The 24,314-nt window shown below is 39.5% G+C and overlaps 1 protein-coding gene across 2 annotated transcripts in view; it reads left to right on the top strand.

Annotated features, from left to right (window-relative positions):
* ELP3 (elongator acetyltransferase complex subunit 3) overlaps nucleotides 1-24,314 on the top strand; it is a 162,668-nt gene that overhangs the window by 40,422 nt on the left and 97,932 nt on the right. For both annotated transcript variants that reach the window (XM_080676108.1, XM_080676109.1), the window contains exons 8-11: nucleotides 1,648-1,809; nucleotides 4,610-4,736; nucleotides 7,791-7,984; nucleotides 21,357-21,447. In XM_080676108.1, the coding sequence (XP_080532234.1) occupies nucleotides 1,648-1,809; nucleotides 4,610-4,736; nucleotides 7,791-7,984; nucleotides 21,357-21,447 (574 nt within the window). The remainder of the gene's footprint in view (nucleotides 1-1,647; nucleotides 1,810-4,609; nucleotides 4,737-7,790; nucleotides 7,985-21,356; nucleotides 21,448-24,314) is intronic.

Here is a 24,314-nt window from a genome sequence, read left to right as displayed (position 1 = left end):
CTTTTTTGTGTTATGATTCTTGGACTAGTTATTTAGCTTTAGTCTTATCGCCCATATAATTCTATACAGAACCTTATAGAATACAGTAATAAACAATACAAAAGAATTTGAATGTCTATAATGGAAGACTTCAGAATCATTCTTCCAGTTCTGTGGTTCTTAACTTTCTTAATAGTTATTACTAATATTAACATTAAATAAGTTTTTATCGATAATAAAGGAGTGTACTTAAAGGAGTAGTCTCAAATGATGGAAATTTTATGATTTTTACTTTTCAAGGAAGAGCTATGAACTTCTTTGGAAAGGAGGAAATTAAATTTAATGGCAAAATAAAAAGGCTTGTCCAACCCTCAAAGAATCGAGAAAGTTGAGGAAGGGTGCATCATAAAGAATTAGGATTCTAAGACATTTAGAGAAGTTGAAAAGGAGAAAAATCTGATGTCTAATGCAGGATTGTTTAAGCACTGTGATAAAATGAAATATAGAGCCTTGACCAGGTGGCTCAATCGGTTGAGAGGTCCGATTCCCTGTCATGGCACATACCTAGGTTGCGTGTTCGATCCCCAGGTGGGGTAGGTGTGAGAGGCAACCGATTGAGATCTCTCTCTCTCTCTCTCTCTCTCTCTTTCTGCCCCGCCCCTCCTCACTCTCTAAAATCAGTTTAAAAACAACAACATATCCTGTGGTGAGGATTAAGAAAAAGAAAAGAAATATAAAGCAAGGATTTTGAAGTCAGATAGACCCAACTTCAAAACCTTACTTGAATTTTATGAGCTGTGTACCCATGAACAAAGTATTTAATCTCTTTGATTTTCAGTTTCTTCATCTGTAAAACAGATAATAAGACAAGCTTTATAGAGCTGATGGGATCATTTGATATGTATGGAGTATATATAGCACAGTGCTTGGCCACAGTGGTCTCTGAATATTAGTTCCTATCCCTACATAAACAGCCCCCTTAGCAAGTCATTTTTACTTATCTGAGTTTTGGCCAGTATTAAGGCCATTAACTCAGACATCTTGCATCTAAAGTGGTATTCACTACTCTGGTATGTGATTTTAACAAAGAGAAATGAAGATTCTTAATTTTGTAAATCATTGCTAAGATTAATTGGCTTGGCAGAAAGACTGTTCTCGTATGTAGAAGATATTGCCTCCAAATTATTCCTATGATCATATACATAACTTCCCCTTCTTTAATTTAACATGACAAAAATATAGTGTGAAATAAACAATATAGGTGGTCTTCATTTATGAAAAATCATTGCTAGGAATTGAAAAATAGGGTTTTGAACATTGAAATCACTGCTTTCAAGGAGATTATGGTTGCAGCATACTGCAGAAGAATGACAATGATGATGACAACATCACTGTAATCTAGTCCAGTCACGTCAATTCTATGAGGCATAGGTACTGTTATCCTCATTTTGCAGATAATGACACCAGAGCACAGAGAGGTTAATAGCATTCCTGTTTGTATAGTTAGGAAATAACAGAGCCAGGATTTGAATCCAAATAGTCTGACTCCAAAGCCCATGCTCTTAACCACTGTCTTTTTCTGGGTGGACAAAAAGAATACAATCCTTTAAATGGGAGCAAAAGTCCTAAAGCTATGGCAGGTGGTTTACTTCTAGATTTGTTCCACAGGTATTCTGAGAGGAGTCTCACAAAGTGTATTGGAATTACTATTGAGACCAGACCTGATTATTGCATGAAGCGGCATTTAAGTGACATGCTGACCTATGGCTGTACAAGGCTGGAGATTGGGGTGCAGAGTGTCTACGAAGATGTGGCCAGAGATACCAACAGGTGAGATGATGGCAAATGATCTTGCACAAGCCTTCCTCTTCTCCCACCAGTTATATCCATGTTCCCTTCTTCCTACCACTCTTAAAGAAAGAGGTATAGGCATTCCTCCTTTTAGAGTCATTCTATCTCTGCTCTACCCCTCTTCCTTGATTTTCAGTCTTTGTCTACTGGCTTTTTCCAGTTGCCTATACACATGCTTAGTATATCCCTTCCTGGTCTTTTCATAAACAGCCTTTCCCAAAAGGTTAGCAGAAGGCAGGGCTCAAGGTCAGTAGTTTAAAGCAAGAGAGAAGGCAAAGGAGAATGGGAACAAAGAAAAAAGTTTGAACAGAAATGAAGTCAGGTGAGTTTTAAGAGAGATTAGTATTTGTGAAGCAGATGCCAGTTGACAGGGTAGTGGGAGAAAGGATGGTGAGGTAATGGATATAAACGTTGAGAAATTTGGGGGTGTAAGGAAGGAAAGAAATACAGGTTGAGAGAGCCATGTGAGGTTCTCTTCGAATGATATCACTGAGTTGAGGGGAAAAGGTACACATGAAAGGTTAGCTGTAGAAGGAACTTTGTGATTAATTGGTAAATTAGTAAAAAGCAAAAGGTTTCAGGTGTTTGTTAATCAGCATTGATCACTGACTTAGGGTGGTGAGGGCAGGCTTCAGGGAGTAGGTTTGTGTTGAGTTGGACCTTAAAGGCTACTTGAATAGGATTTGTGTAGACGTGACGGGGCTGTGCTAGGAGAGGGAAGTAAAGGGGAACTAGGGAGACATACATGGTCAGCATCTTAGAGTCAACCAAGAAGGATGCCCGGCTAAGGAGGGTGGGGTCTTTCTGTTAGGTAATAGAGGTCTCTTGAGTATTTTTGAGCACAGGGAAGACTCTGATGGGTATCAGGCTTGAGAAGATTAACCTAAATAGAATGCATTCTTGTAGGGGAAGACTAACCGGGAGCACTGGTTGGACTGCTGCAGTGATGATGAGCTGTGCTAGAGAGGTACCTGTGGAGATGAAAATTCTCTTGGAAATTAGGGAAGCTTTCTGAAGAAAAGGACATCTAAGCTGACATCTAACTTGAAGGAAGAGTATGACTTAGATGTGGAAGAGAAAAATTATTTCAGGCAGAAAGAAAAATATGAGCAGATGGCTGAGGATGGGAGCACATGACACATTTAGGGAATTCAGAGTGGGTTAGTTTAGTTAAAGGTGTAGAGCATGAGGTAGGAAGGTAGGAAGAGGTGAGACTGAAAAGGTAGGCAGAGGGGCCAAATTATGAGGAGCCTTAGAAGTCAGGCCAGGGAGTTTGGGCTTTAATCCAAGGACAAGTTGTAAGCCAAGTTGTGATATGAGCATAGCTGCATTTTAGAAATAATTACTTTATGGGGAGCACAGTATGGGGATGGGTTAAGAAGAAGAAGCTAGAAGGAAGACCAGTGACCAGGCTGTTGCAGTAATTTAAGCAAGAAATGATGCCCTGAAAAGTGAATGACAGTGTTTGGTGACTGAGTGGAAATGAGGGTAGGAGAGACTGGGGAGAAGAGGAGGCTTAGAGGGAAGATGAGTTTCATTTTACATATACTGAGTTTTAGATATTTGTGGAACATCCAGTTGAAGCTTCTTTTAGAGCAAGGCTGTCCAACAGAACATTCTGCAATGATCGAAATGTTATTTACCTGCGTTCTCCAATATGATAGTGCGACTGAGGAACGGAATTTTTCATTTTAATTCATTTAAGTATAGACTTGAATAACCACATGTCCCTAATGAACTACAGTGTTGCACAGTGCAGCATTATAGAGTATTGGCTATCTGGCGTGGAATCAGGAGAGAGGTATAACCTAATCACATAAATTGGGAGGTTACTAGCAAAAAGAGATGAGAAGTTGAAGCCATGGAAATGGAAGAGAACAGCAGAGCGTATGATGGAACCCATGGTCTCCAGGATTGCTTGGTGGTGAATGGAAACGTTTTGGTGGTGAAAGGATTCAATCTTCGGTAGCTCCAAACTCTTAGTAGAGTTTGCTTCCTGCTTGCCTATGGCACTAGAATGATAAGATGATTGTCCCACCTGGCCCAAATGATTCTGCCTCATCACTAAATTATTATATCTTCTCACTTTTTAAAGGACCTTCCAACCCAGCAGAGTGATACATGTTTTGTATATAGGTATGTGTGTGTCTCCTCTCTTCCTCTCTCTCCCTCTCTCTCGTTCTCTCTCATTTCAGAAGATTTCAAAAGGAAAAGAAATAAATAGGAGCTTCTGCATGGTTTTGAGCTCATTAATCTGGTTTCTAACTTAGATATTTACATTGGTAAGCTTATTTTGCCTTTTGATGATAAACCAAATAATTTTAGTGTCAGAACCTTTAGTGAGTGCATAAGGGAATTTCTGAGAAATATCCCAAAAGCAAAAATGAGGCCCATAGTGTTATCCCACTATGCCAAGGTTGTGGGTTCCATCCCCGATCAGGGCACATAAAAGAATCAACCAGTGAATGCATAAATAAGTGGAATAGAAAATCAATGTTTCTCTCCCTTCCTCCTTCTCTCCTCTCCTCCCCATCACTCCCTTTTTCCCTCCCTTCCTCTCTCTCTTAAAAATCAATTTTTTAAAAAAATCTGAAAAATAAGTAGAAATGATTTACTTCTAGACTTTCTCAGAGGTGATGTAAAAATGACTCTCAGATTATTTCCCCCCCCCCAACTATATTATTCTTCATTACGTGTCTCAGAGATTGTTTTTCCTCTGTTCCTTGTGTAAACCTTGTTGCCCATTTATTTGTGTAACACATGGATTTTCTCTCCTCAGGGGCCACACTGTGAAGGCAGTATGTGAGTCATTTCACCTGGCCAAAGATTCAGGTTTCAAAGTTGTGGCTCATATGATGCCTGATCTGCCAAACGTGGGACTCGAGAGAGACATTGATCAGTTTATAGTAAGTGTCACCTTATACCCGGCTAATTTAGAAGGCCTCTGCATGAAGTCCTGCCCTCTCTGCTCTTCTTTATTATTGACTGTAGATTATTTTTCCCATAAAAAGACAATGCATTCCCATTATAGAGTAGTGGAAACATAGTAGAAAAAGAGGGGTCTATGTGTTCAGTACAGATGCAACCATTGTAGGTCTAACAATACAGTACCTGTCAGTAACATTTTTTTTTCTGAATATTTTTAATGTGTAAATGCAGAATCCTCGGATATAAGAGCCCACTGTACAGGATAATGTTCCCCCTTTCATTTTTTATGTTCTTTTTCTAAAACCTACTAAGAAATGTTGGATTTCCCAGACTGATCATATAAAATTCTTTTCTAGTTTCATCTGCCTTTTTTTCTGCTTTCTTGTTTTCTCATCTTTATCTTTCAGCCTTTCTATTAAATGATTTTTGTTATAGTTTTCATTTCTAAGAGTTCTTTCTTATATTCTGGCTGTTTGATTCTCTAGTATCTTGTTCTTGTTTTACAGATTAATATGTCTTTTCTTATCTCTCTGATGGAATTATTATAGTTGTTTTCTTTATGTTTTCTTTTCCTTTATGCCTTGCTTTCCCCCCAATTCCTTTTTCTCTTTTTGTTTTGGTCTGCTTTTTATGTTCTAGCCTTCTAGTTTCTAATGATCCTTAGCCAAATGGTCATACTTTAAAAGTGAGGGGCTTAAAAACCAGATTGCAAGCTCTATGTAGCTAGCTGCCAGTATGCTTCCCTGAAGGATATTCATGTAATGTGCTCTCCTTTCTTTAGGGAATTTCCAAATGTCAGTATATGGAGCTCTTATTTAGATCCATTTTATTGATCCAGAGATAACTCTCCAACTTCCTCTTTGGGAGTGGGTGTTGTGTGCACATCACAGAAAATTGCAGCAGGGAGTCCACCAGTCAGTGTGCTGGCCTTCACTTAATCTTCCTGTTTTCACTCTTGGTCCTCACACAGGCCTTCCTTTGTACCTGGAATCTCAGAGTCCAGAGGCTTTCCAGTATCTCCAGCAAAAAAACAGGCGACTGCCTGTAGGAAGGTGATAAGGAATAAGGAAAGGGATAAATCCCTTCATGTACAGATTTTGATCAAGTGTTCTCTCCCACCTGCCCAGTTCCTGGTACTTGTGATCCATGAACCTTTCTGGGACACGGGTGTGACTGAGCTGGCCTTTCATTAGTATCTGTCCTGCTTCACAGATACTTTATTTGTAGTTCACGTCACTTGCAAAGTCATTTACCAATCTTCCATCCATTTTCTGTTTTTCAAAAATGTATTGCCATCACCTGTTCCCCTCCTGTCTCCTTTGATTTATACTTTTAAAAATGTATTATTTCCTGTTATTTTAGCATGTTTTTGGAAGGCCTTGGCTGGTCTTTCAGACCTTGGTTGGTTGGAGCATCATCCTGCACACCAAAAAGTGGCGGGTTTGATTCCCGGTTAGGACACATACCCAGGTTGCAGGTTCCATCCCGGTTGGGGCATGTGAGGAAGCAACCGATAGATGTTTCTCTCTCTCTCTCTCTCTCTCTCTCTCTCTCTCTCTCTCTCTCTCTCCCTCTCCCTCTCCTCCTCCCTCTTCCCTTCCTCTCTAAAATATATTTTAAAAAATTAAAACAAAAATTTAGCATGGTTTTGGAAGGAAAGAAACACATATTTTAATTCTTAGTGTTTAACCAGAAATCTAGAACCAATTTTACCTATTATTCTTTTTAAAGGAGTATATCAGCCCATATATCTCCTAAATTTATTATACAAGTTTCAGAAGTACTTTTCTGAAACCCCATGTTTCAGTACGGAATCAAACTAAGAAGAGAATGACTTACATGTGTGCTCTTTGTGGGTGACTGTAGAATATTTATTAAAGACCTGATGAATCTTTACTATATAAATATTTCAGGGGAATATCTTTAAGACCAAATTGTGCACAAAGAATATAGCATTTTAAGAATATGACAAATCAGTGAGAGAGATCAAATACCCTACAGTTAGATTTCTTTGTAAAGCAAGTTAAATAATGGATAGCTCTGCAAGAATAACATAGCACAAGATAAAAAGCATTTTTACAGTTCAGAAGATATGGTACTGCTGGCTGAATAGATGCTAATGCTAGGGTGGGGTGAAGGGAACTGTGTGAGTCCACCTTCAGTCCTCCACCATATATCCTGCAAAATCAAGATAAGAATACAAATTAGCAGTGCAGAGTCGTGGAAGGGAGACTGCCTTGTGTTTTCTTGCTACATCCCAAATAAAGAAGCAAGGCAGCCAGCTGGGATGATATAGTACAGGAAATGGCTATGTCACAGTAGATGAATTAGATGTATTGCTCATTGTCCAGATAACAAATGGAGAGTGTATGCTCCAAGTTAGGAATGGTGCCAGTTGGTCTGAGGACAAAATAGTCATATCCAGGGATCAGTACACTTTCTGCATAGGGCCATATAGTAAACATTTTAGGTTTGCAGGCCAGATGGTGATCTCTGGCACAATATGTTTCAGTATTAAAAGATTATACAGTCTAGAGGTGAAGGTAGGCACTGGATAAATTGTCATTATGATGATGTTAAGTAGTAATATAGAACTCAATAGGATTTTTTTTTTTTTTTTTACGGTAAGTCAGGCAGTTTATATTTGAAGGTCAGGAAGGCCTCTCTGAAGAACTGACATTTAAGCTGAGGCCTGAAGATTAGCTAGATGAAGAAAAATTGAGGAACTTTCCAGGCAGAGAAAATTGCTTTTGTAGGGGCGAAAAGGCAAGGTGGTGAGAGTGGCATGAGGTGACATTGCAGCAATGGACAGGGGCTGTAATGAGGGCTTTGGGTCCAGCAAACATGCTTTGCCCTAGTGAGGCTGTAAAAACAATGAATTCCTGTTCTGTCTGCATCCCCTCCTTGGATGGAAAGGAAAGGCATTCTAAGGACCAGGTAGGTATGTGAGAGACGCTGGCCCAGATTTGAAACTGGCATGCATAATCTCTACATAACTAACGGAGAAGTAATCTTCTGTTCTCTATTCACAGGAGTTTTTTGAGAACCCTGCTTTTCGTCCCGATGGTTTAAAACTTTACCCTACCCTGGTGATTCGTGGAACTGGGCTTTATGAGCTGTGGAAATCAGGACGCTATAAGAGTTATTCACCTAGTGACCTGATCGAGTTGGTGGCTCGGATCCTTGCCCTTGTGCCTCCATGGACTCGAGTGTACCGAGTGCAGAGGTAGTGTGTTACCTTTTATGCCAGAAATAATCAATGACTACTCTGTTTACAGTTTCTAATGAGAATAATCTGCTTTCATATGGAAAGGTTTGAATTCTTTTAAATTAAAAAAGGGACACCTAGAATTCTATCTATAGAGAGGGATGGAAATGAAACCAGGTCCAAGCCACTTTGCCAGTATCATATTTATTCAAGTATGCCCCTTTCCCTTCCTCCATGAGCCCGGAGGAGAGTCATTCATGAAGGTGATAAATAGGCATGGTGCCTGGTTCCTGGAGCGTATGATCTAGATCAGGATTTCCTTCTCCTGGTCCACTTCAGTCAGGTACAGAAGTCGGTGTGGGAGCTGGAGGTATGGCCATGTGTCTGTTATCCCTTTTACAGAGCCTCTGAAAATAAAATGAAGAGTAGCAGCAATCATTGTTGGCAGATATTAATGTAAATATGGAGAAAGAGTGACATATTCCTGATAGCATGAAGGAAATCAACTGTATTTTTCCATAGGAGAAAGAAATTATGATCTCATTTGCAATTATGGGCCTTTCAAGAATTTTTTTACTGGAAATATAATATTGAAAAAATTCTAGAAGCCATAAAGTTACCTACTTATGTACAATCCTAACAAAACGGTTCCTCTATTTGTTGGTCATTAGGCACATTTCCACAACCCTGTTCCCCTTATCTGCGGGAGATTTGTCCCAAGACCACAGATACCAGTGGTTACCTGAAACTGGATAGTAGTGAACCCTATGTATACTGTTTCATCCTACACATATACACCTGTGATGAAGTTTAATTTATAAATTAGGCATAATAAGTGATAAACAACAATAAAATAGAACCATTATAACAATATACTGTAATAGAAGTTACATGAATGTGACATTATTAAGTAAAATCAGGGTTACTTGAACATACACACAACGATGTGACAGTCAGACTGATAACCGAGACAGCTACTAAGTGACTAATGAGCGGGCAGCGTGTACATCGTGGCTATTGCCAGACAAAGGGAAGACTCATGTCCTGGGAGGAAGGGGATGGCACCAACAGTGTACAGTTTAAAACTCAGGGATTGCTTATTTCTGGAATTTTCCATTTAATATTTTTGAATGGAGATTGACTGCAAGTAACTGAAACTGAGGAAAGCAAAATCTCGAATGAAGGGGGAATTTACTGTATAAGGTCAAAAGATGACAGCAAATACATATACAGTTTTCTACTGCAACTAGTATCCACTGAGCACAAAAATTGTGTTACTAAGAGTATAAAACAGTGACTACTGTGAACAGGCAGAATCACCAACCAAAGGAAAATTACCAAGGCTAGCCCTAACTGGTTTGGCTCAGTGGATAGAGCATCGGCCTGTGGACTCAAGGGTCCCAGGTTCGATTCCGGTCAAGGGCATGTACCTTGGTTGCGGGCACATACCCGGTGGGGAGTGTGCAGGAGGCAGCTGATCGATGTTTCTCTCTCATCGATGTTTCTAACTCTCTATCCCTCTCCCTTCCTCTCTGTAAAAAATCAATAAAATATATTTAAAAAAAAAAAAAAAAAGGAAAATTACCAAGGCTGTAAAAGAATGGAGTTGCTTAAAGGTCAAAGGACGTTTACATCATACCTCTGCCACAACATATTGATTTCTTAACTTCTTTACATTACTGGCCTAACTTGCCCTGCCGGTGTGGCTCGGGAGGTCATGGTTCGATTCCTGGTCAGGGCACTTGCCCGGGTTTCGAGCTCAATCCTCAATCGGGGTGTGCGGGAGGCAGTGGATTGATGATTCTCACTCATCATTGTTGTTTCTCTCTCTCCCTCTCCCTGAAAATCAATAAAAACTTACTTAAAAAATAAAGAAGTTATTGGCCAAACATAAGGATCTAAATTGCCTATATGATCTGTATTTTAAAATATTTAAAAATACTAAGGAGATAGTGAGTAGAAAATTCAGCTGTTGGAATTGTTTGCATTGTCCTTCCCCTTTTTCTACCTTTCCGGAACACTTGAGTTCAGAAGACGTAAGGAGGTGCTGATCAATGCAGGCGTCTCACTTGGAGAAGTAGGGAGCTGCAGGGCCAGAACTGGGTGAGAAAGAAGCGTGTTCTTGTGAAGGAGGCAGTGGTGTGGTGCAGGCTATGAGAGCCCAAATGTGGTAAAATGGGCATTCTCGCGGGGCTGATCTGGCACAGGCTGTCAGAGCTGAGCAGGGTGAGGAGGGTGTGTCTGAGAGGATGCAGAGAAGAGGACAGCAGCAAAAGATTGGTTACTTGCAGAAGGTTGATCTAATAGGTATGCCTTAATAGTAGATAATATTAAGGATAATGGGAGCTAGCTAGGTTTAAGGAGAAAATTAGAATGTACTCCATGGTGTTTTGGAATAGAAGATTGTGTGTGTGTGTGTGTGTGTGTGTGTGTGTGTTTATTTAATGGTCACATTTTGCATTTTTGTGCTGTTCGTTGGTGACTGTACTGTTTAAAATGGCCCCAGGTGTAGTAATGAGGTGTTGTGTAATGTTCCTAAGTGTAAGCAGACTACAGTGTGCCTTATGGAGAAAATGTGTTAGATAAGCTTCATTCAGCCATGAGTTATAGCACCATTGGCCTCACGTTCAATATATATGGTGACCTTACACAGAAACACAGGTAAAACAAGTTATGTATTGATCAGTTGATGACAATATTGCACATAGGAACCTAACCCTGTATTTCCTCTAGGAGCAATGTTATGATATTCACTAATTAAATGTTCATGGCAACTTTGTAGAACATAACTACCACGAATAATAAGAATTGACTGTACGTTGCTTCAAAGTACCTCCCACAATGTCTTTATTAATTAAAGTAGAAAAGAGAAGCCCTGACCATGGAGAAGCCTGGCAGCTGATCAATGTGAATATTATTAGTAATAGTACAAATCCTGGTTGTGTACCACCTGATATCACTTCTGTATTACTCAGCCAGAACTCCATAATCTGAATCTGATCATGAGGAATCACCAGACAAACCCAAATTGAGGAACTTTCTAAGAAAATAAGTGGACTATAATCTTCAAAAGTAGGGGATCGAGGGAAGAGTTCCATTTTGAAGGAGACTAAGGAGACATGACAGCTAAATACAACACAAGGTTCTTACTGGATCCTTTTGCTGTAAAGGACAAAAATCTTGAGACACTGGTGAAGCTAGAATGGAGTTTAAGGTTAGACAGTAGTGAAGTATCAGTGTTAATTTCCTGATTTTGGTGGTCGTATTATGGCTATATAAGAGAATATCCTTGTTGTAGGAAATACTTCAAGTATTTTGGGATTGTTGGGACATTGTGTTTCCAGTTTACTTTGAGATAGTTAAGGAAAATAATCATTTGTACTGCATTTGGGACTTTTTCTATAACTTTGAGATTGTTCCAAAAAATTTAAATTAATACAATAGAAAATAAAGATGCAATAAGTATTACTAGCAAAGACAAAAGGAAAAGATTATTTGCATTTAACTGACTAGGGCAACCAGAGAACAGTGAAGATTCTACTTCCCAGGAACAGAGAGTGGCAGTATCACTGTCGCGTGGCTCTCAACCTGCTGATAGTGATGCTGTCTGCTAGGAATGCCCGAGGTACTTGCTTGGCCTGATTTCGTGGCGAGCTGGCACAGACATTTACCCCACATTTGGGGGGGGCGCATAATGTAGTGGCAGGACCAGCCCCAGGCTTTCTATTATGGCTGCAGGATGCACTGCACCAAAATCATCAGGGAACTTTGAGGAGCAGGATTTATTATTCACAGGTGCTTGAGGGTACCCAGCCAGCCCAAGGAGCACAGCAAATTTGGGGGCATGGGAGAGAGCACAGACCTAGAGCTCTGCCTTTGTTAGGGGTTCTAGGGTGGGGTGCCCAGGTTTTTGTGGATTCACTCTCTGTTGGCTAATTTAAATAATAAGAAAGGGGATTAGGGTGCAGGAAGGGAGAAATGGGGTTACTCAAATGGTTAGTTATCCAGGTTACCCAGGGCTTTCTGGAAAAGTGAACTTAATGAGTTGGGGCAGCCTAGTTCCTTGTGTGGTTGTTTTGCTGGTAGCTGTATCATGCAGCTGTCATACATATGTTTATTCAGGATGGATGCCTTCAGTAATGGATGCCTTGGCAATAAAAAACTTAATGTCAAGCACTCATACTACAATCAAAAAGCTTAATGTCAGGCACTTACATTACAGGGTAACCAAAAGATGATACCTCCCAGCATGGCAACAAACATCACAGGATAGAAATTTCACAGCCGTAGACATCCAAGTTTTCTTATCAGAAACAACAAGGCACAGATCACACAGGCAATCAGATGGAGAATTTGCATCCTCCTCTTCATTTTGAGCTTTAAATTTCTTACTGTTGTAATCAGTGAGACTAAAGCAACAGAGGCGTTGCTATAACATTAAAAGCTTACTTTTGTAGACTTTATGAAATATCACTATGGGACATTATCCCAAGAGGATTTCAAGAAAACAGCAGCAAATATAGTCTCTATAGAAAAATTGTAAAGGGGTAATGACAGAAAGAATTAAGAACATGCACATTATATAACCAAAAGGTTGTATGATGAGAAAGGCATGATCATGGAGAACCAACATGAAGCTGACTAAAGAAACCTCCCTGTACGCAGTTCTCCTAGCATGACCCCACCACAGCTCTCTCTCTGGAGTCAGCCCGTAGCAGAGTACCTGGCTGTAATTCCAGAAGGCCAACTGCATGCTATATAGGGTGTCCCCCAAAAATGTATACACACACTTTGAATAATTATAAAGGCAGTCTTTATTAAAATACATTTCATTTTCAAAATTGAGCTATCCACTGTTAAAGTGTGTATACATTTTTTTTTGGGGGGGGGCACCCATCTTTGAAAGGGTTCTTGTGACCTTAACATTTAACTCTATTACTTTACAGATGTGTGGGTGAATTAGAACTTACTGGAATACATACTGTAAAATAAGAGGTTAAATCTCCTTAAAAATGTGTAGTTAGGAATGTCTTCTGTGAGTTTGAGGACAGTTTGTTGTTTGAAGATGGTGATGACTCAGTTCCTGACAGTAAATGCCTTTGGTGGAGAGTCATCTGGAGTCAGACTGTGATGTCAGAGTTTCATGCTTTGGGAATGATAATTTACTTAACTCTGAATGGGATTATTCTCTAGGTTTTTTAGTATAAAGATTAAAATTTTATTATATTTTCCACTTTATATTTTTTGTTTTAAAAATACAGCTGTGATATTGTTATGCAAGTTTCCATTAGAATTCTAGCTTTTCAAATGTAGCTTGCTGTGGACAAATGTTCAAGTTAACATTTGTTTTTCTATAAGCGTGGGCACAATTCCTTCAAGTATATTATGTTACTTTGTTTTGCATTGAATATTACTGTGACTACCTGCATAAGAATTCATTCAAATTAATTATATTTTGCTGCTTTCTCCCCACTTTTACTTACATATTTTCTTCATATATACTGCATAAAAATTATTCAAATTTATTTTATACTAGATGCCTGGTGCACAAATTCATGCATGGGGGCGGGGGCATCCCTCGGCCTGGCTGGCGATCGGGGCATCTTGCACAGTCCTGATCTGGGCCGGCCGGGGGTGGTGGGGAGGGGGTGGTGTGCAGGAGATTGGCTGGCCAGGGAGAGGTTGCCTGTGGGCACACACTGACACCAGGGAGCAGTTCCTGTGTTGAGCATCTGCCCCCTGGTGGTCAGTGTGCATCATAGCGACTGGTTGACCAGTTGTTCGGTCATAATGGTTGCTTAGGCATATATATATATATATATATATATATATATATATATATATATATATATATGTATATATATATATATATATATATACACACACACACACACACACACATACACACACACATACATACACACACACATACATACATACATACTAGGGGCCCAGTGCATGAATTCGTGCACCTTGAAAGGAACTGTGGGCCACGAGGCTGTGGTAGGCACAGGGGCAGGTCTCAGCCCATCCTCCGTGCCCCTGCCCAGCCCCTCCTGCCGTGGAGCCCTACTCCCTCTGCCACCACTCCCACCCGCTTATGGCATGGAGCAGTTGGGGCCAGCACCAGCAGTGGGTGCGAGCGGGGCTGGCACCATCAGCAGGTGCAAGTGGCGACTGCTGCCCTGATCACCCCTCAGGAGCAGGGGGAGATGGAGAAGCCCTCAGGAGCGATTAGGGCCAGCAGCCACTGCTCACACTCGCTGATGGTGCCGAGCGAGAGGGGCTGGCGCTGGCAGCGGGTGCGAACGCCAGGCGGGACCACAGTGCGTGGGAGCAAAGAATTTTCAGTAACCACCAGAGGCTTGCCCGATGACAGTGACTGGCGCCGAACCTTGGTCTGGCGCCCCCGCTCACCTGCTCCACCATCTTGCTGTGGCCAACGTCCGCCATGTTCTACACACGCCCCCGGTGGTCAGCGCACGTCATAACGACCAGTTGTACGGTTGTTCCACCGTTCAGTCTATTTGCATATTAGCCTTTTATTATATAGGATGTAGATTGACTTGCTTTTTGTTATCGGTAATCACTGAAATTCTAGACTTGTCTTTTGCTGAGTTGCGGTGTATGGTGTGATGTGTTTCTGCTCTGTACCACCATTCATTTGTCCCAATACATTTCTTTTTTATTTTGTGATCTTATACTTTTTCCCAACAGTTTGTAGAATATTACTAATTATCCAGAACTTACATTTTCTTAATGTCCAGCTATATTTATATGGAAAAAGTATTTTCTCTATAAAACTACTTTAAAATCACTTTCAATAAATTAATAACAGGCTTACATTATTTTTCCAAAAATTTCTTTGTATAATTGGGATGCACCTTTACACAGCAGTACATTTTATACATTGGCAAATATGGTGTTTGCATTTCTTGTTAAAGATTTAGAATAATATTCATAGTTGTAATTTTAATGTAGCGTAGTAGTCTAGCACCGTGGTCAGCAAACTGTGGCTCGCGAGCCACATGCGGCTCTTTGGCCTCTTGAGTGTGGCTCTTCCACAAAATACCACGGCCTGGGCGAGTCTATTTTGAAGAAGTGGCGTTAGAAGAAGTTTAAGTTTAAAAAATTTGGCTCTCCAAAGAAATTTCTGTCATTGTACTGTTGATATTTGGCTCTGTTGACTGATGAGTTTGCTGACCACTGGTCTAGCATTTTAATTTGGGAACAGTTTTATTCGGTAAACTGTTCCCTAATGTTGGATATTTAGGTTGCTTTCAAGTTGTTGTTTTTAATTTTTAATCATCCTGGCCTCCACTACAGGTCAGTCATGTACACGGAACTTTTACTTATGTTGAAGTTATCTGTTAAAGCAGTATGATCTAACAGATTAAGATAAAAGATCTAAGCATCTTTATTATTATTATAATACTTCTGGAATAAGAGGAGTATAGATCAATGTTTTAATTTTCACTAATTATATTGATATGCTTTTCCAGAAGGATAATACCAGTTTAGAGTAAATAGTTACTGGTTTTACCACAACTCTATACATGTGGATGATTAAATTTTTTATTTCATTTACCTAGGGGTATTATTTTGCATTTCTGTAGGTATAGTAAGGATTAACATTTTTCCATGTAACCGATTATTTGTGTTTCTTCTTATATCGATAGTTTGTTTATATATAATTTGCCAGTTACGGAATTTGGATCAGAATGGAGATTCTTTTTTATTGAAATAGCTAAAAAAAAAAAAAAAAACACAAAAAACTTCATAAATTTTACCTTTACCTTTTAGGGGTCTTTTGAATTGTCTCCTCTCACCTGCACAAGTAAGAAGACCAGGGAACCCAAAAGTCATGTCCATGTTCACATAGTGCACTTAACACTAATAATAGTTTGGTAAAACAGCTTTATATCTAACTGCAAGAGAAAGATGGGTGTTTAGACAGTGTTAAGTGGCTGAGAAACCTTCTGATTTGGGGAAGGAGAATCACAGGGCTTTGACTCTGCATTGTTTCTTCTTGCTTCAGTTATAAACTTTTAAAGCAATTCTTAGAATGTGGAAAACTGATATTAGTCTAATTTGGAAGCATTCAGTTATGTCTTGCTAGAAAGAAACCATTGGCAAAGGTTCTCCCAGAGCGTTTAATCCAGACAATTTTAATAATCATAGTTGATTTATTTTTGTTTTAAATCATAGTAAAGGAAAGTCGTATATGACTTTCGAAAATCTGGCCATTTCATTTCTTTCTTTAAAAAAAAAGTTTTTATTTATATCAAAGAGAGGAAGGGAGAAGGGGAGAGAAATAGAAACATCAATGATGACAGAGAATCATTGATTAGCTGCCTCTTGGGGATCGAACCTGCAACCCAGGCATGTGCCCTGACCGGGAATTGAACCAGTGACCTCCCAGTGCATGGGTCAACATTCAACCACTGCGCTACACCAACTGGGCTGGCCATTTCATTTCTACCTATGACAGCTTTTACCGATTATAGGCTATTCAGCCGTGGGCAAACTACGGCCCTCTGTTCTGTCCGGCCCGCGGAGCCAAAAGAGCGGAGGGTTCTCTTGCTCTCCCCTCCGCTCCTTTACTTTGAATTTATATTAGTTCACACAAACACTCCATCCATGCTTTTGTTCCGGCCCTCCGGTCCAGTTTAAGAACCCATTGTGGCCCTCGAGTCAAAAAGTTTGCCCACCCCTGGCTACTTAATGTTGACTAGTGAATTTAAATGTGTACATGGCAAAGATTTTAGGAATTATTTTTTAGACAAGTATCAGGAGGGAGGAACAGGAAGGAAAGTAGAAGGGAAGATATTGCAAGTGAAAACACGATGTCTTTTTTTTTTTTAATGCTATATATTACTAATATTTTATTTGATAGTTTTAATTGGTCATTTCCCCTCCCCTCCCCTCCTCCCCCCCCCTTAACTAATTTACTCTTTTAACTTTATGAGAGCTGAGTCAATAACATCTTACTGGGTGTTTTTATGAACCACCTAATAGATGGTTCTGTATTGCAGGCCTGAGGGCGCAGTCAGTGATTAAATGTAAGATTCTGTCCAGACATATGATAGAGCCACATTAAACTGCTGCCCACAGGCTGTTTGACAGCTGTCTGCCTCGATGTGATATTTAATTCACTGCAAAGCATTAAATAGGAATACCAATTTGCAACCAAAACATGCTTCTGAAATGTGAGAAACTTCAGACCAAAAAAATCTCTAGACATCCTTTTAAAGGTTTTTTGATGAGTAAATTGCAAATATTAGCACCACTAAGCTTGAAATAGTACCCCTTGAAATAGAAAAATGAATATTCTCAAATGCAGTCTCTTCAAGAAAGTGAAATTAGATTGAAACGAATTGAGAAATCTAAAAATAATTTTAAACTCCTTTCTAGATGGGTATAGCAAGGTCAAATGGTCAGCATTCTCACCTGGGTTTTGAAGTCCTAGAATACTGTCTTTTTGTCTTTATGTATTCCAAGTTGCTTAACACACATTACTTTGCACATAGAAGAAATTTCACATGAATAGAATTATATTCACTCATTTCCAGTGAAAAAGAATGGAGATTGCCATACTTTTTCCTTTTTTTATTTTTTTTAACATGTTTTTATTGATTTGAGAGAGAGAGAGAGAAACATCTATGAGAGAGAAACATGGATCGCTGTCTCCTGCACACCCCCTACTGGGGATCAACCCGAAACCCTGGGCATGTACCCTGACTGGGAATCAAACTGGTGACCTGGTGCGTGGAAGGCTGCTCAGCTAACTGAGCCACACTGGCTGGTGGAGATTGCCACATTCCTATTCCTTAATGAGGAAAAACTCTCACTTGGTATACTCTAGGCATATCACTGCCAAAGACCATTAAAGCTGTTGCATTTTTATGGTGACAGACATAAACTTAAAGACATTTATGAACTATCAGCATCATTATAAAGCCCTGTGTTACCAGGTCCTCACTGACTTGTGCTTTGTGTTAATTAGAGTCACCTAAAGGGACATGCAAGCTATGTGGTTTCATAGGGCCTTATACTTTACTTGATGCTCTCAACATCTTGAGATTATAATAATTTTTTAAAATCTTCACCTGAGGATGTTTTCGTGTTTGTTTGTTTTTTATTGACTTTAGAGACGAAGAAGGGGGAGAGAGAGAGAAACATCCATGTGGGAGAGAAACATTGATCGGTTGTCTCCCATATACACCCTGACTAGGGATGGAACCCGAAACCTGGCTATGTGCTCTGACTGGGAATTGAACCCAAGACTTTTCATTGTAGGAGAGGATGCTCCAACCAACTGAGCCACACAAGCCAGGGCTATTAAATAACTTTTTCACAAGAGGCCCTCTGCTCTCCTTTTCCACTGGGCCCCCAAATTATTAGCCAGCCCTGCTAGTAATTGTCTTTCTGTCACATAGTTCTGCTTAACAGTGTTATGTGATAAAACCTATTCCTTAGAGAATTTACTTTCATGCAAATTTTAGTGTCTTTTAAAAGTACTGGTTCAGCCCTAGCCGGTTTGGCTCAGTGGATAGAGCGTTGGCCTTCGGACTGAAGGATCCCAGGTTCGATTCCGGTCAAGGGCACATGCCTGGGTTGTGGGCTCGATCCCCAGCAGGGGGTGTGCAGGAGGCAGCCAATCAATGAATCTCTCATCATTAATGTTTCTCCCTCTCCCTTCCTCTCTGAAGTCAATAAAAATGTATATATTAAAAAAAACTGGTTCATTTTTAGAAATATTTGTAGAGCCCATAATCCTTCCCCTTCCCACCACCTGTGGAGGCAGTGCCACAGGTGGTCTTTACAGCAGCCTATCTATCATCAAAGAAATAGAGAGTGAGGGTAGGAAGTGTAGAGGTGGCAGCTAGAATAGTTGGAAGAGTGGTTACACTGAACAAATAAGTAATCTGATTTAGCAAATAAATAATACTAAAGATTTCTCACTGTCTGAAGGGGTTTATAAACACTGAAAGATGGAAAGCTGAAAAGCATACTCAGGCACTGGATTAGCATGATTTCAGCATGAAATGGGTTTTTAAGTTTATGTACAGAAATAGTTATAGATACATACCAATACCCTGTCTGTCATGTAATTAATGAAGTGGTTGCTATTCATTTTATCATGGCATCCACATGGCATGGTTTATGTGTATGTATATATGACTATAAATATATATACATTTATGTGTATACATACATTTCTTAGTGTGTACACTGAAAGGGTCTAGAGACAGTGACACCTCACTAGTAATGAGCACAACAAATGCCCAGATCTTGCTTTCTAAATACCACTCTTTGCTGAAAGGAATCTGAGCTGCTTGAAAAAATTAACCAGTTTCAGGGTTGGTGCAGCAAACATACTTGGAACATCTTTTTTCCAGAAAGTAAGGAAATATTCAAAGAATGATGGGGACACGTCACAAGGACCCTAAGGCCAGCCTGAATTCATGCCCACTGGCCAAATCTAACTTATGCAACAAAATAAATGTGTTAATATCAGGTTACATCTCATTGAATAAAATAGGAATCTATGAGTTCATAAATGAGTTAATAGGGAAAAGGGAAAGCTCTTCCTTCAATACAAGCTCAGCTAATAAATGCAGATGGGGTGATAGAAATAGATAATCACCATTGACAACCATTATAGGAGGATGCTATAGACGGGAGTCACCGGTAAGTGATAGACTGGTAGTTGGAGGGTTGATGAAGGAGGCATAGGATATCGGTGCGATACTATGTACTTGTTTCAGCTCTCATGCTGTAAACAGTGTCCTTTTCACAGTCCATTCAATAACACATTTCTTACATTTTTGTTGATTTTGCTATTTAAAATGGCCCCCAGGCATAGGGCTGCCTATCTAGTTTCGTAAGCACAAGAAGGCTGTAATGTGCCTTATGAAGAAAATACATGGTTAGATGTTTCACTGAAGCATGAATTTATAGTGCTTTTGGCCACAAGTGCAATATTAATGAACCACTTATATGTTAAATGAAGTGCCTTTAAGCAGAAACACAAATGAAACAAAGTTATGCATTGGTCAGTTAAAATGTGACTAAAGACTTGCAGGAAACTAACTCTGCATTTTCCCTAGGATCAATGCTTCAGTATTTGCTAATTCAGTATTTTGGCACCTTTATAAAACATAACAAAAATCAAATGTCTGTCATGTGTGGTACTAACAGTGGTTTGCCATTGGTTTTATTAATTTCACATCATGTATAACAATGTTTTACACGTTAAGTTGTGAAAGTGTATACATATGTATTTGTGAGTTATTTATAACATTTTGAAGTATAAAGGGGCATTGAGAAGATTTGAACTTTGGCTGTTACTCTTGCTTTGGATTTCCTTGTGAGTCATCTTAAAGAATTTTGACTGGTCATTGTTTTATAGTGTCTTTATGGAAACTACTGACTTCCAGAGCCCAATAGACTTGTATAGTTTTTAATGCTAATTGATTGGCTTTTAATACTTTTGAGTGAGTAAGAAATATCTTATTAGAATTCATGGATGGCGTAGCTAATTGTACATACTTAACATTTGAAAGGGTAAGTAACAAGAGAAGGAAAAGACTCAAATTAATTCAAAAGCAAATAAGAGAAGATAATTGGTGTATTCTGCATCTTCCTTCCAATCTACCAGATATTAGACAAAACAAATTGGGGTCTTGTCTTTGAATAAAAAGCAGATGTGCTGAGCATAGTCTTCAGATTTTTAAAAACTGCTTGTCAAGAAGAGGGTGTTTGGGGCTACTAAAATGGAACTTAAACTTTTGATTGAAGTCTCCTTGATGCCAGGCACTTTACACTAGATTACTGCCAGGAAATCAATTTTCTCTCCTCTCATCTTTAGGCAAGTTATTATTCTCCTACTACAGAGTCACTTCTCACTTAGGTTTTTGGGAAACAGGAAGAAGAATTTATTCTTTGAGACCAGTTGTTGTCTAAGACGGGCTTTGGTTACTTGTCATTCAATAACTGTAAACAAATTGGATTAAAAAAAAACACAACAATTTTATTTCTTGTTTTGTTTAATACAAATGTCTCTTCAGTCAAAAATCATTACTAATGGTTATTGGATATTAGTTTTGTGCTTTATAATCTTATAAAGTGATCTTTGTCAGGTGTTTCTCGCAGAAACCCTGAGTGGCAGGTGAAAATCATTATGTCACAGATGGGAAAACTGAGGGATAGAGAAGCTCTGAGCCTTCTTCCCTGGTTAGAATCTTCAGCCTCTGCTTTTCTGATCTGCATTGTAGGCTGTTGGGTTTGAGTTTTTGTTTTCTTTTTTCCTTTTTTAAGACCTTCTTACTCTCCTGCTGTAAAAAATGATTTCTACTTTACAACAGCTGATCTTTTTCTCCTACAGAGATATTCCAATGCCCTTAGTCAGCTCAGGAGTCGAGCATGGTAATTTGAGAGAGCTGGCATTCGCAAGAATGAAGGACCTTGGAATACAGGTAAGAATCTGACTGTAACTGTTGAGATCAAAGTAATCTGGAATGCAAAAATACTTTTATATTCTCACAAGCTTAGGAGTTTGGTCAAAAAGCTTTCACATATTGAAGGTATTCTTACTGTATAACATGTTGAAGTTGAAGTTAGTGGTTGCAAAGGCTGCATCCCATCCCATCCCTTACACCCCTTCTGCTTCCTTCTCAAAGAGTGTAGGTTTGTTGTAATGTTTTTTTCTACCTACCCAGATTGCCAACTATGTACTTAACTCGCTTTTTGAAAAACATTTTTCTTTTGAAATATCGAGTGTTTGATTCTTGACTAATGGTTAGAGAAGTATATGAGGCTACAATGTTTGAAGAAACAAGGATTACGTGCGTGAAGTAATTATCAGACAATGCTGTTGCCAACAGTCTCCTTACCCCACTCCACCCTCACATCTATTCAGTCAGTTATTTATTTCACAGATGTTTTCTAAGTACTTCCTTTCTGCAGGCCCTAGAAGTACAAAGAGCCCAGGAATCTGCAATTTAAATCTCTAGGTGATTCTTACTTAAACTATTATGAGATTTGAACTCAGTGCCCTAGAAACTACTTCTTAGAACTGAACTGCTCAAGAGAAAAGGCCAGGAGTGGTGTTGGCCTGAGCACTGGTTCCTGGGCTCTGCCTTCAGAGATTCTAGTTCCCTAGGTGTGGGATGGGGCTGTGGATGTCCTCATGCACAATGTGAGCATGGACTGCACTTTGAAAGACATCGTTTTGAGGGCCTTGTATCACGTTTGAAGACTTACCTAAGGCATTTTATTCTCTTAGCCAAATTACTATGGAGAAAACTTTCCAGAAAATAGTTTGTGCAGAGGAGAGTTTGTGAACATTATTGGCTTACTCTGTCCTCCTCCCCAAATTAAATGATTTTAAGTTCTAGAAAATCAGCTAATGTATTTGCAATACTTAATAAACCAAACAAGATTGTATGTCTGTTCTGCTTCCCATTCACCTGTTCTTTATTTCCACCTCCTCTCTCCTCTGAAAACACCACTAAGAGTGACTGATCTGGCCTGGTTATCCTGATAACCCCATTATCCGCCCATTGTCTGGACCCTCATAAACCTTGATAGCCTCTTAGTAAACTGGGATTGAGTCTAAAGACTGGAATTCAGTCATAGTCAAAAGACATCTAGTCACAGAGGCAATGTCTATACCAGCAATTAAGCAAATACCAATCTCTGCCTTTTAAAAATCATTCCCCACTCTCGCAAAAAAAAAACAAAAAACAAAAAAAAAACATGCAGGCGATCATTAAGGTCATGTAAATACAGTACATTCACATGCCAGTTACTATATAGAACTGCTGTAGTTAAAAGACAACATACAAAGGTAATAGACTTATAATTACAGAGACTTGTTTGCTGTATAGTTTTTGAGTTCATGGAATTCACATTAGCAAAGTATTACTGTCTTGGACTGGTTCCTGGGGCATGCAGCTCTTAGTATTTCTTGTGGAATTGTGTCCATATACTAGAGGCCCGGTGTATGAAATTTGTGCACAGGGGCGAGTCCCTCAGCCCAGCCTGTACCCTCTCCAATCTAGGACCCCTTGGATATCCCTCTCGCAATCCAGGACTGCTAGCTTCTAACCCCTTACCTGCCTGCCTGCCTGATTGCTCCTAACCGCCTCTGCCTGCCTGCCTGCCTGATCGCCCCTAACTGCCTCTGCCTCGGTCCCGCCACCATGGCTTTGTCCAGAAGACGTCCAGTCTATCTGGTCTAATTAGCATATAACCCTTTTATTAGTATAGATAGCAATCCTTCATAAATACACTGTTGGTGGTTTAGCTTGCATGAATGACATCATCAAATTTCCTAGGATGATCTTTCCTCACTGGTAGAAAATGTTAGAATCCTGAAAATAAGTTTTCATTTTATTCTGTAGGGAAATATGCCATAAGACCTATAACTGAATACTTTATGGATTTTGTAATTATAAATGTCAGGCCATGGAGCATGTGGAATAGAAGTGAGAGTTGCATCGCGCATGCTTGGCTATGCAGACCAGAAATCGCATCCATATCTGCAGGCAACTCCGTGCCTCCCTGGGACATTAGAGCTATTTGTGACTGCAGTTCGGGTTATATAATAAATGAGTCTAGGTCCCTTTTTTATTTTATTTTTTAGAAAGTTTCCCCCCTACCTTTCTTCCTTCTGTCCTTCCTCCCACCTATCCTTTTTTTTTTTTTTTATTGTTTAAAGTATTACATATATTAGTACATATATCTCCTTTTTTTTTCCCCCCCATTGACCTTCCCCCAGCCTCCCCTACATCCTGGTTACATGCTTCATCCCCCCTCCACCCAGTGTCTTGTGTCCATTGGTGTGCTTATATGCATGCATACAAGTTCTTTGGTTGATCTATTTCCCTCCCTCCCCAACACTCCCCAGCCTTCCTGCTGTAATTTGACAGTCTGTTCAGTGCTTTACTGCCTCTGTATCTATCTTTTTATTCATCAGGTTATAATGTTCTTTATTTTCCATAAATGAGTGAGATCATGTGGCATTTTTCTTTCATTGCCTGGCTTATTTCACTTAACATAATGCTCTCCAGGTCCATCCAAATGGTAAGAATGCAAATGGTAAGAATTCCTTCTTTTTTATAGCAGTGTAGTATTCCATTGTGTAGATGTACCCTAGTTTTCTAATCCACTCATCTGCTGATGGGCATTTAGGCTGTTTCCAAATATTACTATGGTGAATTGTGCTGCTATGAACATAGGGGTGCATATATCCTTTCTGATTGGTGTTTCTAGTTTCTTGGGATATATTCCTAGAAGTGGGATTACTGGGTCAAATGGCAGTTCCATTTTTAGTTTTTCG

The sequence above is a fragment of the Plecotus auritus genome (genome assembly GCF_963455305.1).
Source record: "Plecotus auritus genome assembly, chromosome: 6".
Lineage (NCBI taxonomy): Eukaryota > Metazoa > Chordata > Mammalia > Chiroptera > Vespertilionidae > Plecotus > Plecotus auritus.
The sequence above is the reverse complement of the archived record's forward strand: the minus strand, read 5'-3'. Positions and strand labels throughout refer to the sequence as shown.